This window comes from Gorilla gorilla, chromosome 3 (assembly GCF_029281585.2).
Source record: "Gorilla gorilla gorilla isolate KB3781 chromosome 3, NHGRI_mGorGor1-v2.1_pri, whole genome shotgun sequence".
NCBI lineage: Eukaryota > Metazoa > Chordata > Mammalia > Primates > Hominidae > Gorilla > Gorilla gorilla.
Window position 1 is genome coordinate 12929534 of NC_073227.2, and position 18391 is coordinate 12947924.

At 50.4% G+C, this 18391-nt stretch overlaps 1 protein-coding gene across 8 annotated transcripts in view; it reads right to left on the minus strand.

Moving 5' to 3' along the window:
• The window catches only part of TRMT44 (tRNA methyltransferase 44 homolog), a 79792-nt gene that overhangs the window by 33414 nt on the left and 27987 nt on the right, over positions 1-18391 (minus strand). For 7 of the 8 annotated variants that reach the window (XM_063705168.1, XM_055384430.2, XM_031010118.3 and 4 more), the window contains exons 7-10: positions 10693-10799; positions 9224-9407; positions 6447-6879; positions 3538-3654 (exon numbers count right to left, since the gene is read on the minus strand). In XM_063705168.1, the coding sequence (XP_063561238.1) occupies positions 3538-3654; positions 6447-6879; positions 9224-9407; positions 10693-10799 (841 nt within the window). Of the gene's footprint in view, positions 1-3537; positions 5998-6446; positions 6880-9223; positions 9408-10692; positions 10800-18391 lie in introns of those variants that run through there. The other variant, XM_063705167.1, reaches the window with a different exon arrangement.

Consider the following 18391-nt stretch of genomic DNA (forward strand, 5'->3'; position numbering starts at 1 on the left):
ACCACCGCCTTCCTGGTTCTCGCTGGAAGCTAGGAAACCGCTCGCGACAGAAGGCTCGGGGGAATAAAGGAGCCTCAGTGAGGAAGTCTGGCTCACCGACTTCCAAAGAGAACTTGAAAGTGTAGGAATTAAAGCTCGAATTCTGCCTTCAAATCACCTTGTGTGTGGCAATAACGAGCCTGTGTGCTTTTGACAGACTGATATTTTACAAATAGTTTCCCCTGAAACTAGAGAAATGAGCCCAGAGAGCGGCGCCACAGTTGGGGGCTCACCCTCACAGCCTGGCTGGAAGCACCGCCAAGGCCAGGCCTGACCCCGTTTGCCCTCCCACGGCCACCTCTCTGTCTCGCCTCCCAACATCGGAGCTGAGGTTTCTTAACCTGAAGGCTCCCGTTAAGGCAGTCCCGCGACACTCTGCCCATGTCCCCACAGCAGCACCTCCTGGCGCAGCACAGAAGGGCACATCCTGGCCACTGAGGGACCTGGAACCCTCTAAAGGGTGCTCAGGAGGAGCCCCAGGGGCCAGAGCTTCCCCCCAACTCCCCATGGGGCACATGATCCCAAACAGTGAGGGGCCTCTGGCCTGATGCCCTGACCTGTCAAGAGAATGGGGGGTGGGGATCACTGAGGCCAAAGGCTGAGCACAGATTCCCACCCTAGAGCCAGCCTCGGCACCCCCTTCCCCACCGCAACGTGACAGGCCAGCAGGCGACAGGCCCTCCCACGCGGCTCCGGAGTTAAGAGCACACCCAGCCATGTTTTGGAAGCAGGACCTGCAGGGTGTCTAAGGACTGAGGAGCGGGCGCTGATGATAGAGATGAGGCTCCCGAACGGCGCAGGCAGGCTCCAGGCTGGCCCAGCCTCACTGACCCACTCCCCGTGTCTACAACCCTGGACGTGGCAGGTAGCTCCCGGCCGCCCCTCTTAACACCTGAGCCCCCATCAGGCCAGGTGCCAGAAGGGGCGGCCTTCCAGGGGCACTCGCTCCAGCCAGCTAGAAAGACAACCAACAGCTAGAAAGACTCTCCTCCTCTGGAAATGTGCTCCTCATTTTGAAATGGAACCACAGAGCCACAGTCTGCTCGACCCAAGTTCCTGCCGCCTCCTCCCTCCTTACCGTGCGCGTCCCCTGGGACTCTACCTCAGCACAGGAGCCGCCATCTCCACCACTGCTTCTGACAGCAGACATTCCCTTTCACCAAGTTGCTCTGAGGAACGGGTTGAGGATTAGAGTCCTCGGATGGTGCCATAGGCTCAGGGGTGCCAGTGCTGGGTCAGACCTGGCCCGGACTGTGGCATGGCCTCTCCACTCACTGGGAGACTTCGGGCTGGCGCACTGACCTCTCTGAGACTTGTCTGCATGTTCAAGGAGGAAAGGCCTGCTCTGCCATGAGTGCAGGACGAGATGAGGCCCCGCGTGTACCCAGCAGCACGGTGCCAGGCTCCATACCAGCCAGCATGGATGGAGCGTGCCGCCCCTTGGCGGCCTCAGGAAGGGGCAGGGACAGAGGCAGGGCTGGCCCTTGTGGCCCTCACAGGTCATGCTCAGGGCTGGCTGACCTGAAGCCATCTGGAAACATTTCCAATTCCTCACTCTCATAAACATTTTCTGAGACTAGCCATGTTAGCTTAAAACAAAACCTAAATCTCATACAGAGATAAGACCCAGCTTCAGAGCATAGTTTTCGCATGACTGGAGGAGAATGTTTATTTGGAACCCAATCCCCAGGCCTCCTACTCAGAAGCGTTTCCAAAAACAAGTTTGCCCCCCAGGGTGACCTGCACAGAAAAACACTGACATACAAGCAGACTCATCATGGGTGAAAAAGACAGTATTTCAGGAAACCAACAAAAACAAGTGTTGGGAAAGACAGAAAGAGGCCCCGTGGAGATGGGAAGTATTCTAACTGCCTAAAGCTCTATGCAAGGAAGAGCAGACTCCAGGCAGCAGGCCCAGCCCAGCCAGCACTGCAGGCCCAGTGTCTACTCTGGAGGCAGCCTCAGGGACACGCTTCTGCGCCTGCCCCGAGAAACGGAGGCTCCAACCATACTCACGGGCCCACCACCCAACAGCAGCTCTCACCTAGAGAGGCCAGTTCAGCTGAAAGCCAAGTTCAGCTCCCCAGGAGCAGGCAGGCACACAAAGGCAGTGTGTGTGTGTGCAGAAACCCACACGCTCGCGCTCTTGTGTACACGAGGAATGGCACGCACACCTGTGCTCTCTCACACACCCACAGAGCCAGACACTGTACTGCACCTGACCCCCACGGCTACCTCATGGGCAGGGGACCCAGAAGCTAGGGTGTGAGCCAGGCCACTCCTTCCCACTGTGACTTCGGTGTCATCCCTACCCATCAGTCAGAGGCCCAGTCCTTTTCCTGGTCATGGCGGCTGTAACCCGACCAGCTCCCACTCTTACTCCTCCCAACCCTGGCTCTTTGCAAACGCTGTTCGCTCTGCCTAAAGCTGTTCTCTGTTCCTGACTCCTCTTTTCCTTCCAGGCCCAGCTCAAGTGTCATTTCCTAAGTAAAGCTCTCCTGAGCCCACTCGGGCCAGACCAGTTCTCCCTGCACATCACGACTCACACAAATGTGTGCTTAGGGCATGGTGGTGACACAAGAAGACACCTACTATTCTTAAAGATGCACGTGGAAGTACTTAGGGGTGAAATCACGTGCTAGCTAGAATTTGCTTTAAAATACTTACAGAAAGAGGAAAAAAAAAAAAAAAGCTCCACAAAGCAAGTTATGGCAAACTCCCCAGCCGCTGGCGCTGGTAAACCATGGCTCCCTGCCCTGTTCCTGCCCCCTCTGTGCACACCTGGAAGCTGCAGATGATGGAACTGTGTACACCGCTGGCACCTGGGTGAGCACCTGCTACATCTCCCCCCCTCACTGCACCACCGGCTCCAGCAGGCCAGGGATGTGTCTGCCTTGCTTTGCGGGCTGAGTGAATGGACAAGCGGGTGGAGGGCCCTCCTGCCTCCCCATACCCTGGCAGTCCTGGAGTCACAGGGCATTGGGGAGCAGGGGAACTGAGTACCAGGACCTCTGCCTGCCCAGGCCCGCGGGACGAGGGCCACAGGAGTCCAGGCCTCCGCCTGTGGGGCAGGGCTCACTCTTCCCACTCCCCACCCTGGCTCTGTGGCTCGGGATGCTTTCAGTTTGCAGCAGCTAAAGATGACGCCAAACAATGACCCCCAGCCAACAGGGGACCGGCCAGCGGCTGCCCGACTTGCTCTGTCCTGCGTGGAGCAAGTGGAGCTGAGGCGTCAGCAAGCACAGCATAGGGGGAGGGAGACCAGCCTGGGGACATCGCATGGGACGAGGTCCAGAGGAGCAAGGAGGGAACGGGGTGACCCACATCCCACCCTGAGGTCAAATGCCACCCACGTCAGAGCTGGGTGGGGCACCGCGGAACTTGCTGCTTCTGTCAGATTCTTCTGTGAGTCTAAACCACTCTAAAATAAAACATTATTTAACTGAAAAAAGGGGGGAAAAGAAGGAAAGAACGGTGGGGGAGAGGCGGACTCCGTACCTTGGAACACCTGGTGGCTGTTCCGGAGCAGCGTCTGCAGGCCCCCACACTCCCGCTTCAGCCTCCGCAGGGTCTCCGTGTCCAGCTCATTGGCTACTTCTGCCAGAGATAGGCTCTCTGTGGAAAAACAGGGTTTTTTTCCCCCAAAACAACAACAAAATATTACGAACCTGTCACACAGGCAGAAACAGTCCATTTCAGTTCCATACACTCACACGCTTTATGCACTCAGCACGAAGGACCACGATTCCGTCTCACCTAACCCACACCACACCGCAGCCAAACCGTGAGGGCCATGGTGTCCCCACCCAGCTGAGGCGGCACAGCCTGACAAGGCGCAGCCCCACACATGCCCCATGCCCGCACAGGGCCAGGCGTCAGGTGATGCTGCCTGCTCTGGGTGGTCACCTCAAGCTCTTCTCGCTGGTGACCCATGAAGGGGGGTGGCTGTTTGGAGCCAGGGTTTCTCAGACTAAAGAAGGAAGGCCAAGCTGGCAAGCCTGGGGCCTGAGCCTTCCCAGTGGCTGCTCCAACCATGGGGCAGCCAGCCTGGCGCTACCGGCTCTAGGGTGGCCAGCAAGGCCATGCTAGGCACTAAAAAAAGGAACAGCACAGACACCACAGTGATGGTCGCTTTCCCATTCGAATTTCTGCTGAGAGCCTGCATGTATTTCAAAATGCTCTAATCAGAAAACCTGGTGACAATAAAGTCATTTATTACCAAAACATCAAATTGGATATGAATGAAAGCTGGTTTTCCTGCATGTATTTGCCAGGAACTTCCTATCTGCCAGGCGCTGCACCTCACATCTTCTCCGCACCCTCCCAAGCTGCAGGAGCGCGCAGGAGACGGCGCCTGTCTGCATGCAGCTGAGCCTGTCGGACCCCTACGGATCAAGACACCACACTGCTGACCCAGGAGCCTAGTGCGGGCAGCCGCTGTCGCAGCTGCTGCGAGAATCCTGCCCACCCAGCCTGGCCAACCTTCTGAGTCCACCTCTCGGCTGTCTCAAATCCATTCTGAGAGGAGTGGGAGTGTTTTTAAAAAGATAACATATTGTCCCAGTCAGCCTTCCCTGTCGCCCCGGCTCTGGCCCAGCACGGACTCCATAACAGGGAATCTCACACTCGCAGCCGTGGGTGCCTCCTGGCCTGGCATATCCAGCCTCTTGGTTACTCATCCTTTGACGTGTGCGGTCTTAACTCCTAGCCAGGCAGGACTTGGAGCCTCTTGAGGGCAGGGCCCTTTCCTACCCTATTTCTCAGCAGTGTCCCACAGGGACAGACGCCAAGCTAGGATGGGTGAGGTCCTGGAGACAGAGCCACACATGGACCACAGGCACAGAAACGCAGAGGTGCCTGCCTGAGGACAGGCTGGGTGGGGGCGACCAAAGGCCCTGAAGGCCGCCTGTGGGCGGGAGGGAGGCAGTGGGCTGACAGGCCGAGGGCACAACTCCTCCCTTCTCACAGCAAGGCCACATGGAGAGTCCCTAACAAGCCCCAGACCCACAGACACCCATCTGGAGGGGACGGGGCTCCAGGGCCTGTTAGGCGCCCTGGTTCCCAAGTTCCAAGGGGCAGGCAGGACTGAGCCCACCGCTCAGCCATCCCCGCTCTCCATCTCCAGGTCTGTTCCTCCTTCCTCCTCACCCACCGAAAGCTGTCCATCCTAGGCACAGCTGACATCTGTGTGCCCATCATCTCCTGGGAATTTAAAGGTCAAACTGCACTCAAGAATTGTCACTGTTTACTGCACGTGGGAACTTTCAGACCACACTGATGTCCCTGGGGCTCCGGGTCCCAGTTGCCTGTGGTGGGCTCCATGCTCTGCTAGCCTCAGCCTTCTTCCTCTGTGCTCCAGCCCCACCACAGCAGGTTGCCTTTAGTCAGCAGGGCCAACCCAGAGGCCCCACGGTGCCTGGTGGTTTGCAGCTAGTCGGCCCCATCAGCCACTGAGCCAGGGCCACTCTCGCCAGATGGCTAGAGGCTCTGCTGACCAGGTACCATCAGGTTCGAATGATTTCTGGAGGGGCCGTCTGTGCTCCATGGCCGGGTCCCATCCCACGTACACATGGTGCAAGAGGACAAAGGATGAAGAAGGAAACGGGCATGATTTTGTCCCAACATTCACAGGTGAGGAAAGCAAAGCCTGGAGAAGAAGGGTTCCCCTCAAATGCGCAGCCAGGAAGGAGTCACCGATGGAGGGGCCGGGAGGGGATGGGGCTCCGTGCTCTTCTCCAGTTCCCAAAACTGCTAGAGAAGCCAGGCTCCGGCTGCAGCTCTACACCACCCTCTGGCGGCCAAGCAGCATCCCTGGCCGGAAGGAGGTGAGGTCCTTACAGCCCTGGCTGGCTCTCTGAATGCCCGTTAATTTCAACACACCACTCACCTGAGAACATAATTTCAGCACACGACTCACCCCATGAGAACAATCGATGTAATCTTCTCCTTTTGCCATGGCTGATTGTTGTGTTTTGGGGATTTCAAAGAGAATTAAATTATCGAATCACAACAGCTCCAAATCTTACCACATACTCAAGGGGACAGTGCATTTTGCTTGCACTCAGTAACCTGTTTTCTCTTTGGATAATTTCTAGATTGAAAATGAGTAGTTCTAGCCCCTAAACCTGCAAGTTTGGTAAAAGTTAATTAAGGGTCCAAACTCTGTCACTCCCTGGACTGGCCTCGGCCTTCCTCCCTGGAAATAACAAAGTCCTTTATGTTTATAAGAGCTATTTGGAAAATTTTAAAGAATTTGCTTGAAAAGAGCCTATGCACCCACCATCAATGGCTTTTTCAAAGTGTGTAGTCACAGGGCCACACCATTTCATGTCGGTTATGAAGACGTGAATTCCTGCCCTCAAGCCTGGGAGCGTGCTAGCCCCTCCCTAAGATGGTGGACAGCTTACCTCCCCCGTTCCAGGTCTTCAAACTCCCATTTCGAGAACTTCTTGTGTTTAATTGCTTTCCACCTAACAGTAAATTCGCTACTTGCAAAACCACTTGGTCAATAAAATCTCGTGGCAGGGCGGCACAGTTCCTAACACGCTCAGCCTTTTCTCTGGGATGAAATCCAGGTAGCCAGGGTCCTTCAGCCTGGGGCCCTGCTCCATGCTCAGCGGCCCAGGCCCTGGCTACACACCTGACCCTGGCGTCCAGAGCTTGCTGACCGTCACAGTGACCAGCACTGCCAGCAGCAACCCAGGGTGGTGAAGGGGAAAGCTCCCGGCCAGGTGGGCTTACAGGGCAGCCCCGCCTGCTCTTAATGTACTGAGTCCTCTTTTCATCCACGGAAGCTTCTCTGGAGGAAGGGTATGTTCTGGATTTTCCAACGAGACAGACCTGCGTTTGAAAAGAGCAAAGCAAGTATTTTAGCTGGCTAGTCTATTTCAACGTTCTCCATGGAATTCTCTCATCCTGGAGTACAAATCACAAGTTTTCAATGTCTATCATGAAAAAATCCTGATTTAAAAAACTGACACCAGCCAGGTACGGTGGCTCACTCCTATAATCCTAGCATTTTGGGAGCCCAAGTCAGGTGGATCACTTGAGTTTCAGACCAGCCTGGCCAACATGGCAAAATCCCGTCTCTACTACAAATACAAAAATTAGCCGGGCGTGGTGGCCCTCACCTGTAGTCCCAGCTACTCAGGAGGCTGAGGCAGGAGAATCATTTGAACCCAGGAGGCAGAGGCCAGTGAGCTAAGATTGTGCCAATGCACTCCAGCCTGGGTGACAAGAGCAAAAACTCCATCTCAAAATAAATCAATCAATAAAAATAAATACAAAATAAAAACTGACACCAATATAAGCAACTTAAAAATTAAAAAAACAGTAAGAGCCCATGGTTCCCTCTCACCACTTGGACCTTCACAAGATCTAACAAAGGTGCCTAAACTCAAGAGTCCACACTCCTGGGCCCGGCAGCCGCACCGTCCTAGTTTCCTGCTGCCGCCCCTCATTCCACCCCTCGGCTGCCCAGCGGGGGCACATGCTGATGGTAACACTGCAGAGTTGCAGAGTGCCCCAGGGGCTGGGAAGGGAGGCAGCTTTGTCCCCACCTTGCCAGAGCCAGCGAGCGCATACGGGGGCTGCGCAGAGGGCCTGGAGCCATAGAGGTGCTCCATGCGTGCTTGCCTCCCTTTGCGGCACACCCCGATGGAGGGTGCCCTTCAGACAGTCCCCTCCGGACAACCAGGCCCTGCCCAGCCCCAGCAAGGGCGCCTCATTTCTGGGCTTCCTCTCCAGGCATCAACTACCAGGCCAGGCGCGGGTGATAAGGAAGCCGACCTCCTCACTACGTGACAGCCACACCTCTGCTCCCCAGCTCTTCCAGCGGGATTTTACATTCTCAGTGCCTGTCACACACCCAGTCCCCACCAGACATGTGCTGTGTGTGAACTGCTTTAAAAATGACAAAGCACGTTCACATCCACTCTTACATTCGATCCCCAAACCTGCCAGTGATAAGAAAACTGAAGCTCAGAGAGATGAAGCGACAGTCCACGGTCTCTACCAATTAGTAATGGAGCAGCAAGTGCAAAAATCAAAGCCACGGGCTCCTCGGACCTGCCTAGAGGACCCAAACTTTAGCAGTTTCCCCAAATCAATTCTGAACTCAGAAGACCAAGACTTGCCAAAAACAGAGGACACTGAGAGGATGACGGGACGGTTCAGCAGCGAGTCCTAAGGTAACTTCCCACGGTAGCAGGGCAGTGACAGTGCCAGCGGCCCTGAGGCCTGTGCCACCAGCCAACGCTGCTCCTGGTGCACGGCTATGACTGCAGCCGGCCAGCGAGTGCCCACGACTTGCCTTCCCCGCTGTGGGCTCTGAAGACGTCATCCCGTCCAGCCCCCACAAAGCCCCAGGCAGCCTCCTCCTGGTCTCACAGGTGAGGACAGGCTTGCGGAGCTCCGCGATCCGCCCGAGTGCACCACGGGCAGCAGCAGAGCCGAGGCTTCACTCAGATCAGCCGGGCCCTTTCTTGCTAAGGCAGCCATCAAATTCTGTGGCCTGGACACGACGGGCTTATTTTTTAAAAGCACACTGTCTGCCAGCCACAGTCTTGTCAAATAAAGTTACCAGAGACTGAGGTGAGCTGCTGTAAACACTTCCACGGTACTTTCAAAAGGTCAAGCTTTTGGAGTGGCAAGAGGGCATAAGTCTGCCCTGTCCACACAAAGGTCAGAGGCATAGTCCCACTGCTTACAGAAAGCCCCCGGGCCAACTTCTGCCCAAATGACATTTCAGGTGAATCTGAATGAACTAGGCCTTTAATGAGAAAATGGGAAATCATTGTGAACTTCTGAAACACACTTCAATCACAGCCAATTATCTGCGACTTGAGGAGCAGGAACTTTCCACAGGGAGTTCGGCCACAGGCCACACTGAGGCCTCCTCTGAACAGGTCCCCTGGGGCCACTCAGAGCTTCTGGAGAGGCAAGGAGGGCTTGGCGAGGGCTCCTGCAGGCCTGGAGGAGGGAGCACGAGGGTGCCTTTAAGGAAGGCACCATGGGACAGAACAAGCCTCTGGGCCTCATCAGTGACAGAGGCACAGAAATCAGCACCGGCACGTTCTGGAACATTTTGAACGTTACAGCATGGTTCACGGCTCTGTGACAGAGCCCTGAGCTCTCCATCTGAACGCCGACACACCGCCTAGAACAACACGAGAATCAGACATACTCTTTTGGTTGAAGGAATCCTGAGGCAGTCTTCGTCCACGTGAAACCCACAGGTGAAGCCCACTTCTTTAATGAAGTCAAGGTATTCCCGGTACTGAGTCTTCTTACTCTGCCTCCGGGAGTATCTTCCAACGAAGTCAAAGAAGCAGCAGGGGAGGACGAAGAAGCGGCAATTGTAGGAAGACCTTCAAAAAGAACCAACAACCACAGTGTCAAGAATCCTGAGCAGACGCAGTCAAGGAAATTCGGCACAAAGCCACATGGCAATCGCGTATCAGGGCAAAATAGGGAAGTGATGTTCCTGGCCAATATTGTTTCTTTTTGTTGTATATAATGTCCACTTTTATTTCAGCTTCAGGGGGTATGTGTGCAGGTTTGTGGCATGGGTGTACTGCAAGATGCTGAGGTTTGGGGTAAGACAGATCCCATGACCCAAGCAGTGAGCATAGTAACTACCAGGGGGTTTTTCAAACTCTGCCCTCTCCCTCACTCCCCACTCCAGCAGTCCCCAGTGTCTACTGCTGCCATCTTGATGTCCCTGTGTACTCAATGTTTAGCTCCCACTTATCAGTGAGAACATGCGGCATTTGGTTTTTGGTTTCTGCAACAGTTTACTGAGGATAATGGCCTCCAGCTGCACCCCGTGTTGCTGCAAAGGACATGATTTCCTTTTCTTTGTGGCTGTGTAATATTGTTTTTCATATTAAAAGATGAAGTACAGCCTTCCCCAAGTTAATTTCTAGAAATAAAGCAACACAGTATATCTTTTCAACAGAATCTAATTACTTTTATAAAAATGATTTTTTTCGCAGTTCCTGTTATCAAGTGTCATCTAAAACTTCTTGAAGAACTTTAAGGCGTCAGCTTTTAATAGGAACTGTTAGAGGGAAGCACAACCAAGCCTGAGCAAAGACCTGATCTTTCACCTAGTTACTCCCTGAGAATGAAAACAGCTCAGAAGAATCTGAGATAAGGAGACCAGCAACGAAACGTCAATGAGGAGCAGCACAATCTGCTTCGTGACCAAGTCTCTCGGACACACACAGCTCCCCGTGCAGAGGCAACTGTGGCTGCAGAGGGTCTATCGATGGGTAGATTTCCCCTTTAAAGGCAAAGCCTCATGTTTTCAGAAAAAAACTTCCAAAAAGGACACCTCTTTTGACACCGGATATAAATACCGTGGAAGTAATCACAGTGCCAATCAGTGCTGGTCAACAGAGATATAATGTGAACAATCTCAGTAATTTTATATTTTCCAGTAGTCATATTTTAAAAGGTAAAACAAAACAGGTGGAATTTATTTTAAAGGTAACCCAATATAGGCAATATGCAAACATTTCAAAAATTGGAACTACCCACATTTCAAGTGCTTGACAACTGCATGCAGCTAGTGGCTACCCTTTTGGACACCACTGTTTAGAAGATGAAGCATTCCCCAGCCATTCACCTAATAACTCCTCTACTTCTCACCTGGCTGCAATGACAGGTATCCATGGTGTGAGTTCATCAGAATGGTTACCGATTAACCAATCAACATCAGGGAAAAGGGTCTTATCATTGGGTGTGATTGCATCTTCCTAAAGGAATAACAAAACAAGACAAAATGTTTTGTGAATCATTGTAGAGCTACTGCGTGGGCAGGACATGGCGGGAGGGTACAGGCTCTGGAGTCACACAGCGCAGAGCCGCAGTTCACCTGCTGCAAGACCAAGAGTGGGGAAGTCGATGTATCCTCCCTAGGTCTGCCTAGAGGGCAAGAAATGCTGGCAACTTTTAGGGAAATCACCGGAGAAACTAACAGCACTTTTCTGAGTGCTAATCGCCTTTGGATCATTTAAAAGCTGATTTTTCCACAGGCATAAGAAGGAGCTCCAGGAGAGACGGCCACGGAACGGTTTCACCTCTGGCAGAGCATGGGAGCAAGCAATGGCTTCGGAGGAAGTGAATGGAAGGCAGAGGTCTGAAGGTGATTTAAGTGCGTAATACAACACAGGGGCCTAACCTCACAGGCCTTTCAATCTAGGAAACCACATCTATGAATAGACAGAATTTACATATGTAAATACACGAAATTCTTTACCATTAGACTATTACCTTTTGTAAACTATCAGAAAGTGATTAAGATCCCCCTGAATAGGCACTCGAACCATTCTGACAAATTCTGCAGTTAAGCTGAGGACAGCTTGCTTTTATGATTTAAGAACTTTAAATAGGCACCCTACCCTTTCTGATAATCAGCAGGCCATCATTAATTACTGAAATCAACAGTTTCAATAGCAATTCTGTCAGTAAAAACTGGAAAGAGAGAGGGGGAAGAGAGACCACACAACCATTGAAAATCTTCTTAATTTTCCAGTGGTAGGATGAGTCCCCAAGATAAGTGAACAGAAGTTATTCCCTGATCATAACGGGGAAGACATTCTGAGAACACTCACTCTTCAAGGCTATTCTTTCTAACAGCAAAACTATAACACAAGAATGTTTTACAGACATGGTAAGTAAAAAACTAAAACTCAAATTCTGTCTCTCTCTGATTCTTCAATAAGCATATGTGCTTCTATTTACACAGATGTTACAATACTGAAAATAGTATTGTTCAAGGGTATACGTATAATCTACAGAGATATCAAACCTTTGGGACTATTCTTGATTCCCACTCATTCTAGATTTAAGTTTGCCCATCTGTCTCTTTAAATGGCGTGAATAAATTAAAGCATAACTGACATTTAGTAAAGACCATAATCATATTTTATATTATCTTGCCAACAGCACTAGATATCAAAGCCCCACCTGTTTTATGAAGTTTTTTTGTTTTGTTTTGTTGTTGTTGTTGTTTTTGAGATGGAGTCTTGCTCCGTCACCAGGCTGGAGTGTAGTGGCGCAATCTCGGCTCACTGCAACCTCCGCTTCCCAGGTTCAAGCAATTCTCCTGCCTCAGCCTCGTGAGTAGCTGGGATTACAGGCACCTGCCACCACACCCAGCTAATTTTTGTATTTTTAGTAGAGATGGGATTTCACCATGTTAGTCAGGCTGGTCTCGATCTCGTGACCTCGTGATCTACCTGCTTTGGCCTCCCAAAGTGCTGGGATTACAGGCATGAGCCACCATGCCCAGCCGTTGTTTTTCTTTGAGACGGAGTATCGCTCTTGTTGCCCAGGCTGGCGTGCAGTGGTGCGATCTCGGCTCACTGCAACCTCAGCCTCCCTGCTTCAAGAGATTCTCCTGCCTCAGCCTCCCGAGTAGCTAGGATTACAGGCATGTGCCATCTCGCCTGGCTAATTTTGTATTTTTAGTAGAGACGGGGGTTTCTCCATGTTGGTCAGGATGGTCTTGAACTCCCGACCTCAGGTGATGTGCCCACCTCAGCCTCCCAAAGTGCTGGGATTACAGGCGTGAGCCACCACACCCGGCTTTTATGAACTTTTCATTGGCATTCTGAACACAGCAAATTCCAATATTCCTGTTTCATATATAGGTTCACACAATTAAGACAATTTGTGATCACCACCAGGCTGTTGTTATAAACAGGTGTTTTGTTTTTAGTTTTTTAACACTCTCTTGCTTGCAATCAAATGAGGTTATTGAAAGAAAGAAAAAAAGTTATATTCTACGCTTGGCCTTTGACTTTCTAGATTGTACCTGTTCGTGGAAACCACTCAACTGCAGCTGGAAGGAAATCATTCACTAGAAAATCCACAAACACCATGTGCACATCAACGGAGCCACCCTCCTTCTGGCCACGCTCCTCCAAGGCAGAAAGCATGACAGAACTCCTGGCATTTATTTAACACTAGAATAAACATGGCTATTTTAGCACCAAGACTGAAGGTTGGGAGGTAACAAGGAAAAAACCTACACACTTGATTAGAATACAGAACTCTCAACAGCAGGCCTTTCCTGACTAAGTGCTCGTGGTAGGGTCTTCCCCAGGTCAGATGACCCTACAGAAAAGTCTGATGCAGGCTGCTGGGGAACCTCAGCTAAAGAACTAGAGCCTCCGCCCGTTCTCCAAGGGGCACCCTCAGCAGCCAGCTCTTCCCTAGGGTCTGGGCTTACACAGATGGCCTACTCACTGCTGCTTGAATTTCCTACCCAAAGGTGCTTTTTCACCTGGGGACACATGGAATTTTGACATCAACCACATCACTACTGCTTTAGCTTTGGTCATTAACTTCATAGCCAAGTTTAGAGCCCGATTCTGGGACATGTGTGAGAGTCTATAGTCTGCACACATATTTGCAGAGCCTCCCCAGTGCACTAGCTAGATTACCAACATTCCTCAAACCTGAGGTTTTGAAAACATTTCCTAATGTACTGTAATGTATGAGTGGACAAGCAACTGCCAATCACTGTAAAATAAAGCAAAGAGTAAATGTACAACCAAAGAGTAAGCACCCCGGCCCGGCGCAGCGGCTCATTGTCATCCCAGCCCTGTGGGAGGCCGAGGTGGGAGGATCACTTGAGCCCCAGAGTTTGAGACCAGCCTGGGCAACATAGGAAGACCCTGTTTCAACAAAAAACAAACACAAAATTAGTCAGGCATGGTGGTGTGCACCTGCGGCCCCAGCTACTTGGAGGCTGAGGTGGGAGGATCACTCAGTCCAGAAGGTTGAGGACACAGTGAGCCGTGATCACATCAGTGTACTCCAGCCTGGGCAACAGAGTGAGACCCTGTCTCCAAAAAAATAAAAGGGGGGCTGGGAGTGGTGGCTCATGCCTGTAATCCCAGCACTTTGGGAGGCCGAGGCAGGTGGATCACTTGAGGCCAGAGCCAGATCAGCCTGGCCAACATGGCAAAACCCCGTCTCTACTAAAAATACAATTAGTCAGGCATAGTGGTGGTGCACGCCTGTGGTCCCAGCTACCCAGGAGGTTGAGGCACAAGAATTCCTTGAACCTGGGAGGCGGAGGCTGCAGTGAGCCGAGATCACGCCACTGTACCACTCCAGCCTGGGTGATAGGTCTCAAAAAAAAAAAAAAAAAAAAGAGTGAGGCCAACAGAAAACATAAAAATAGTTTTGGAATATTTTTCTACTTATTTTTTATTTTCTATTTCTATGAAATGATATGCCTGAGATTTGTTTCAAAATAACAGTGGGAGCTGCTTGAGGGTAAGTGATAGAGAAAAGAATAATCCTTGCAGCTGGCTGGGTGACTGCATGGAGTACCTACATTCCTCTGTCTACTTTTGTATATTCCTGACATTCTCCATGATGAAAAGTCAACATTTTTTCATTTCATAAAACAACATTCTGCCCTCTGGCAGATGAGGCTCTGTGACCTAGTCACACCCAGAGGGAGAGGCCACTCCCACACCACCCTGGGAAAGTGAGGCCACGCCCACAGAGCCACTATAACCTGTCCTAGGACTGCTCCTGAGGGCTACTCATGACTTTTTTCCCATTAGGGAGTCATTTATCTGTCCTCAGTATCAGGAGAGGCAAGCTACTCTTGACCAAGATCTGACTGATCTGAGTGCACTTTAACCCCACATGGCTCACATGGCTCTAGTGCCCAGGGCTGGCTGACAGCGTGGAATAGACGTGCTGTCAGGCCCAGACCCCCAGGTGTCTTGATGTCTGTAGCCCACCCTGGCCCAGCCTCTGTTCTGTTCTCTTCTCCAGCAGCGGCCACTACACAACACCCCCCAGCCTCCTCCTCAGCACCTGCCACCACCCTCGAACCTGCTGCACACACTGGCTGTGTGTCTGCAGGTTGTCTGCCTCCCACCCCTTTCCCATGACCATAAAGGCAGGGGCTCTTGTCACTGTTGAATCGTCAGCACCTAAGAGTGCCTGGCAGGTAGGGGGCACTCAAATATGTGATAAATGTGTACAGCTGTTTTTTCTCCCATTGGATGCATCTCTTGTAGTGCTCAGAATTCTTGCTGAAATGAAGCATATCTGAAGTAGGACCTTTTCGAAAAGCATTATGGCAATATGTACTGAAAATCTTCAAAGTCCAGGTAGGAAAAATATTTTTTAAGTGGACTATGATTTACACACAAAGATTTGTGTAGTGTAATTTGTAATCTGAAAACAGATGGTCAAGAACAGAAGAGCTGAGTAAATAATTCTGCCTTCACCGCTTGCCGTACACATGGCTGACCTAACCTCCCCAAGGGTACCTCGGTTTCCTCGCCTGTAAAATGGGGATAATAAGAGAATCAACCTCCCAGTGTTGTTGTGCGGATTATGGTAAGTTACTGTACATAAAATACACTTACCTTTAGAAAGGCATCCACACACAGCACTGGATGACTGTCAGTTTTTATTACTATACAGCTGGCCCTTGAACAAAGTGGGGGTTGGGGGTTCTGAACCCCTACAGATGCAGTTAAGAATCTGTGTATAACTTTTGGAGGCAGAGTCTCACTTGCGTCGCCCAGGCTGGTGTGCAGTGGCACAATCTTGGCTCACCGCAGTCTCAACCTCCCGAACTCAGGTGATCCCCCAACCTCAGCCTCTGGCGTAGCTGGGACTAAGGTGCATGCCACCATGTCCAGCTAATTTTTTTTTTTTTTTTAGTAGAGACGGGATTTTGCCACGTTGCCCTGGCTGGTCTCGCACTCCTGGACTCAAGTGATCCTCACGCCTTGGCCTCCCAAAGAGCTAGGATTGCTGGTGTGAGCCACTGTACCTGGCCCATGTATAACTTCTGACTCCCCCAAAACTGACTACTCATAGCCTATTGTTGACCAGGAGACTTATCAATAATATAAACATAAAAGTCGATTAAAACACATTTTGTGTATTATATACTATATCCTTAAAATAAAGCTAGAGAAAATGTTATTAAGAAAATCGTGGCTGGCTGCAGTGGTTCACACCTGTAATCACAGTACTTTGGGAGGCCGAGGTGGGTGGATCACTTGAGGTCAGGAGTTTGAGACCAGCCTGGCCAACATGGTGAAACCCCATCTCTACCAAAAATACAAAAAATAGCTGGGCATGATGGTGGGCGCCTGTAATCCCAGCTACTCGAGAGGCTGAACTGCTTGAACCTGGAAGGCAGAGGTTGCAGTGAACCTAGATCACACCACTGCACTCCAGCCTGGGCGACAGAGCGAGACTCTGTCTCAAAAAAAAAAAAAGAAAAAAAAGAAAATCATAAGAAAGAGAAAATTTACTATTCACTGAGTGGAAGTGGACCGTCCATCACAAAGATCTTCATCCCCATCCTCTTCACACTGAGCAGGCTGAGGAGGAGGAGGAAGAGAAGGGACGGGTCTTGCTGTCTCAGGTGTGGAAGACATGGAGGAGGTGGAAGGGAGGCGGGAGAGGCAGGCACATTCGGTGTAACTTCATGAAGTACATCATAATTTCTGTCTGCTTTACTTTTTAGTTTCTCTAAAAACGTTTCTATCAGTGCCAATCCTTCTTCCATCATTTCCTTTAGTTTCAGTGCATATCGCGGAAGAGTCTATGGCATAAAAGAAGTCAAATGCAGTCTGGAATAATCAGGGCCCTTCTGCCACACTGTCTGATGTCAATTTGCTTTCTGGCACTGTCTCTTTTACAAATTCTTCCTCATCATCTGGCGCTGGGTTGGCAGCACTCATCTCCATCAGGTCGTCTGTAGTTAATTCCTCTGGAGTGGAGTCTATTAGCTCTTGAATTTCTCAAGATCCGGATCTTGCACCCTTCATCTCCTGCCTTTGTTTGCTATATCCAGTCTCTTTCATGATTTCCTTGACTGGCTCTGTTGTAAATCCTGTGAAGTCAGGCATGACACTTCCACCCTTCATCGCCCACCTTTGCCATATCCACAACTCTTTCATGATTTCCTTGACTGGCTCTGCTATAAATCCTGTGAAGTCAGGCCAACATCTGGACACCATTTTCTCTGGCGGGAATTTGTTTCAGGCTCGGTATCTTTCATGGCCTTTTCTGTAGCAATGACGGTGTCTTCAATGGTAAAATCCTTGCAGGATTTTCATGATATTCTCTCTTGTAGTTCTCTTCCACAGCATCCAATCCTTTCCATTGAATACTGTGCATAATGAGGCTTAAAGGTCCTTGTAACTCTCTGATCTAGAGGCTGAAAAGAGAAGCTGTGTTTGGGGTCAAGCAGACCACATCAACACCATTGGTGTTAACTCAAGAGGTTCTGGGTGGCCAGGAGCATTGTCCAATATCAACAGAACTTTAAAAGGTAGTCCCTTACTAACAAGGTACTTCCTGACTTCAGAGACAAAGCCTTGATGAAACCACACTAGAGTTCTTGCTGCCCAGGCCTTCTTGTACAATCAAGCGACTGGCAGCTGGTGTTTCTCTTTTCCCTTCAAGACCTGGGCTTAGCAGCTTTACAGATAAGGGCAGTCCTGATCATAAATCTGATTCCATTTGCACAGAACAGCAGACCTAGCCTGTCCCTTCCTGCCTTAAATTCTGGGGCTTACTTCTCTCCTTTTCGGCATTTTTTCCAGAGTAGGGTACTTTCATCTGCATTAAAAACCTGTTCAGGCAGACATCCTTTCTCCTTGATGATTTTCTTTTTATAATGTTTTATTTTTTGTAGAGATAGGTGGAGGGGGGTGGGGGGGGGGTGTCTTGCTATATTGCCCAGACTGGTCTTGAACTCCTGGCCTCAAGCGATCCTCCAGCCTTGGGCTCCCAAAGTGCTAAGATTACAGGCAGGGGCCACCACACCTGGCCTCTCTGGTGATTTTCTTAATGGCGTCTGGGAACTCATCTGCTGCCTCTTGGTCAGCTGAAGCTACTCCTCCTGTTATCTAGATATTTTTACAACCCAAGTCACTTTCCAAAACTATCAAATCATCTTTTGTTGGCATTAAATTCTCCAGCTTTAGAACCTTCACCTTCTTTCTGCTTTGTCATATAATGACTTCACCTTTTCTCAAATCATATTAGAGTCTGTATGTATGCTTTTCTTGTAGCAATCCTGCAACCACATCAAAGCTGCATTCTAAATATGAGATGAATACACCCGCCTGCTGGTGTACCTGCAGTGACAGTTTCACAAATTTCTTTCCTTCTCTTGCTTTTTTTTTTTTTTTTTTTAACAACAGTTCTTACACTGGATTCATTTATCTTGAAATGGCGGGCAACTGCAGCTGCAGACTGAAATCTGTAAGACATATCAAGGAACTCAAGCCTTTTCTTCTAATGCCATAACTTTTCTCTGCTTCTTGGGAGACTTCCAGCA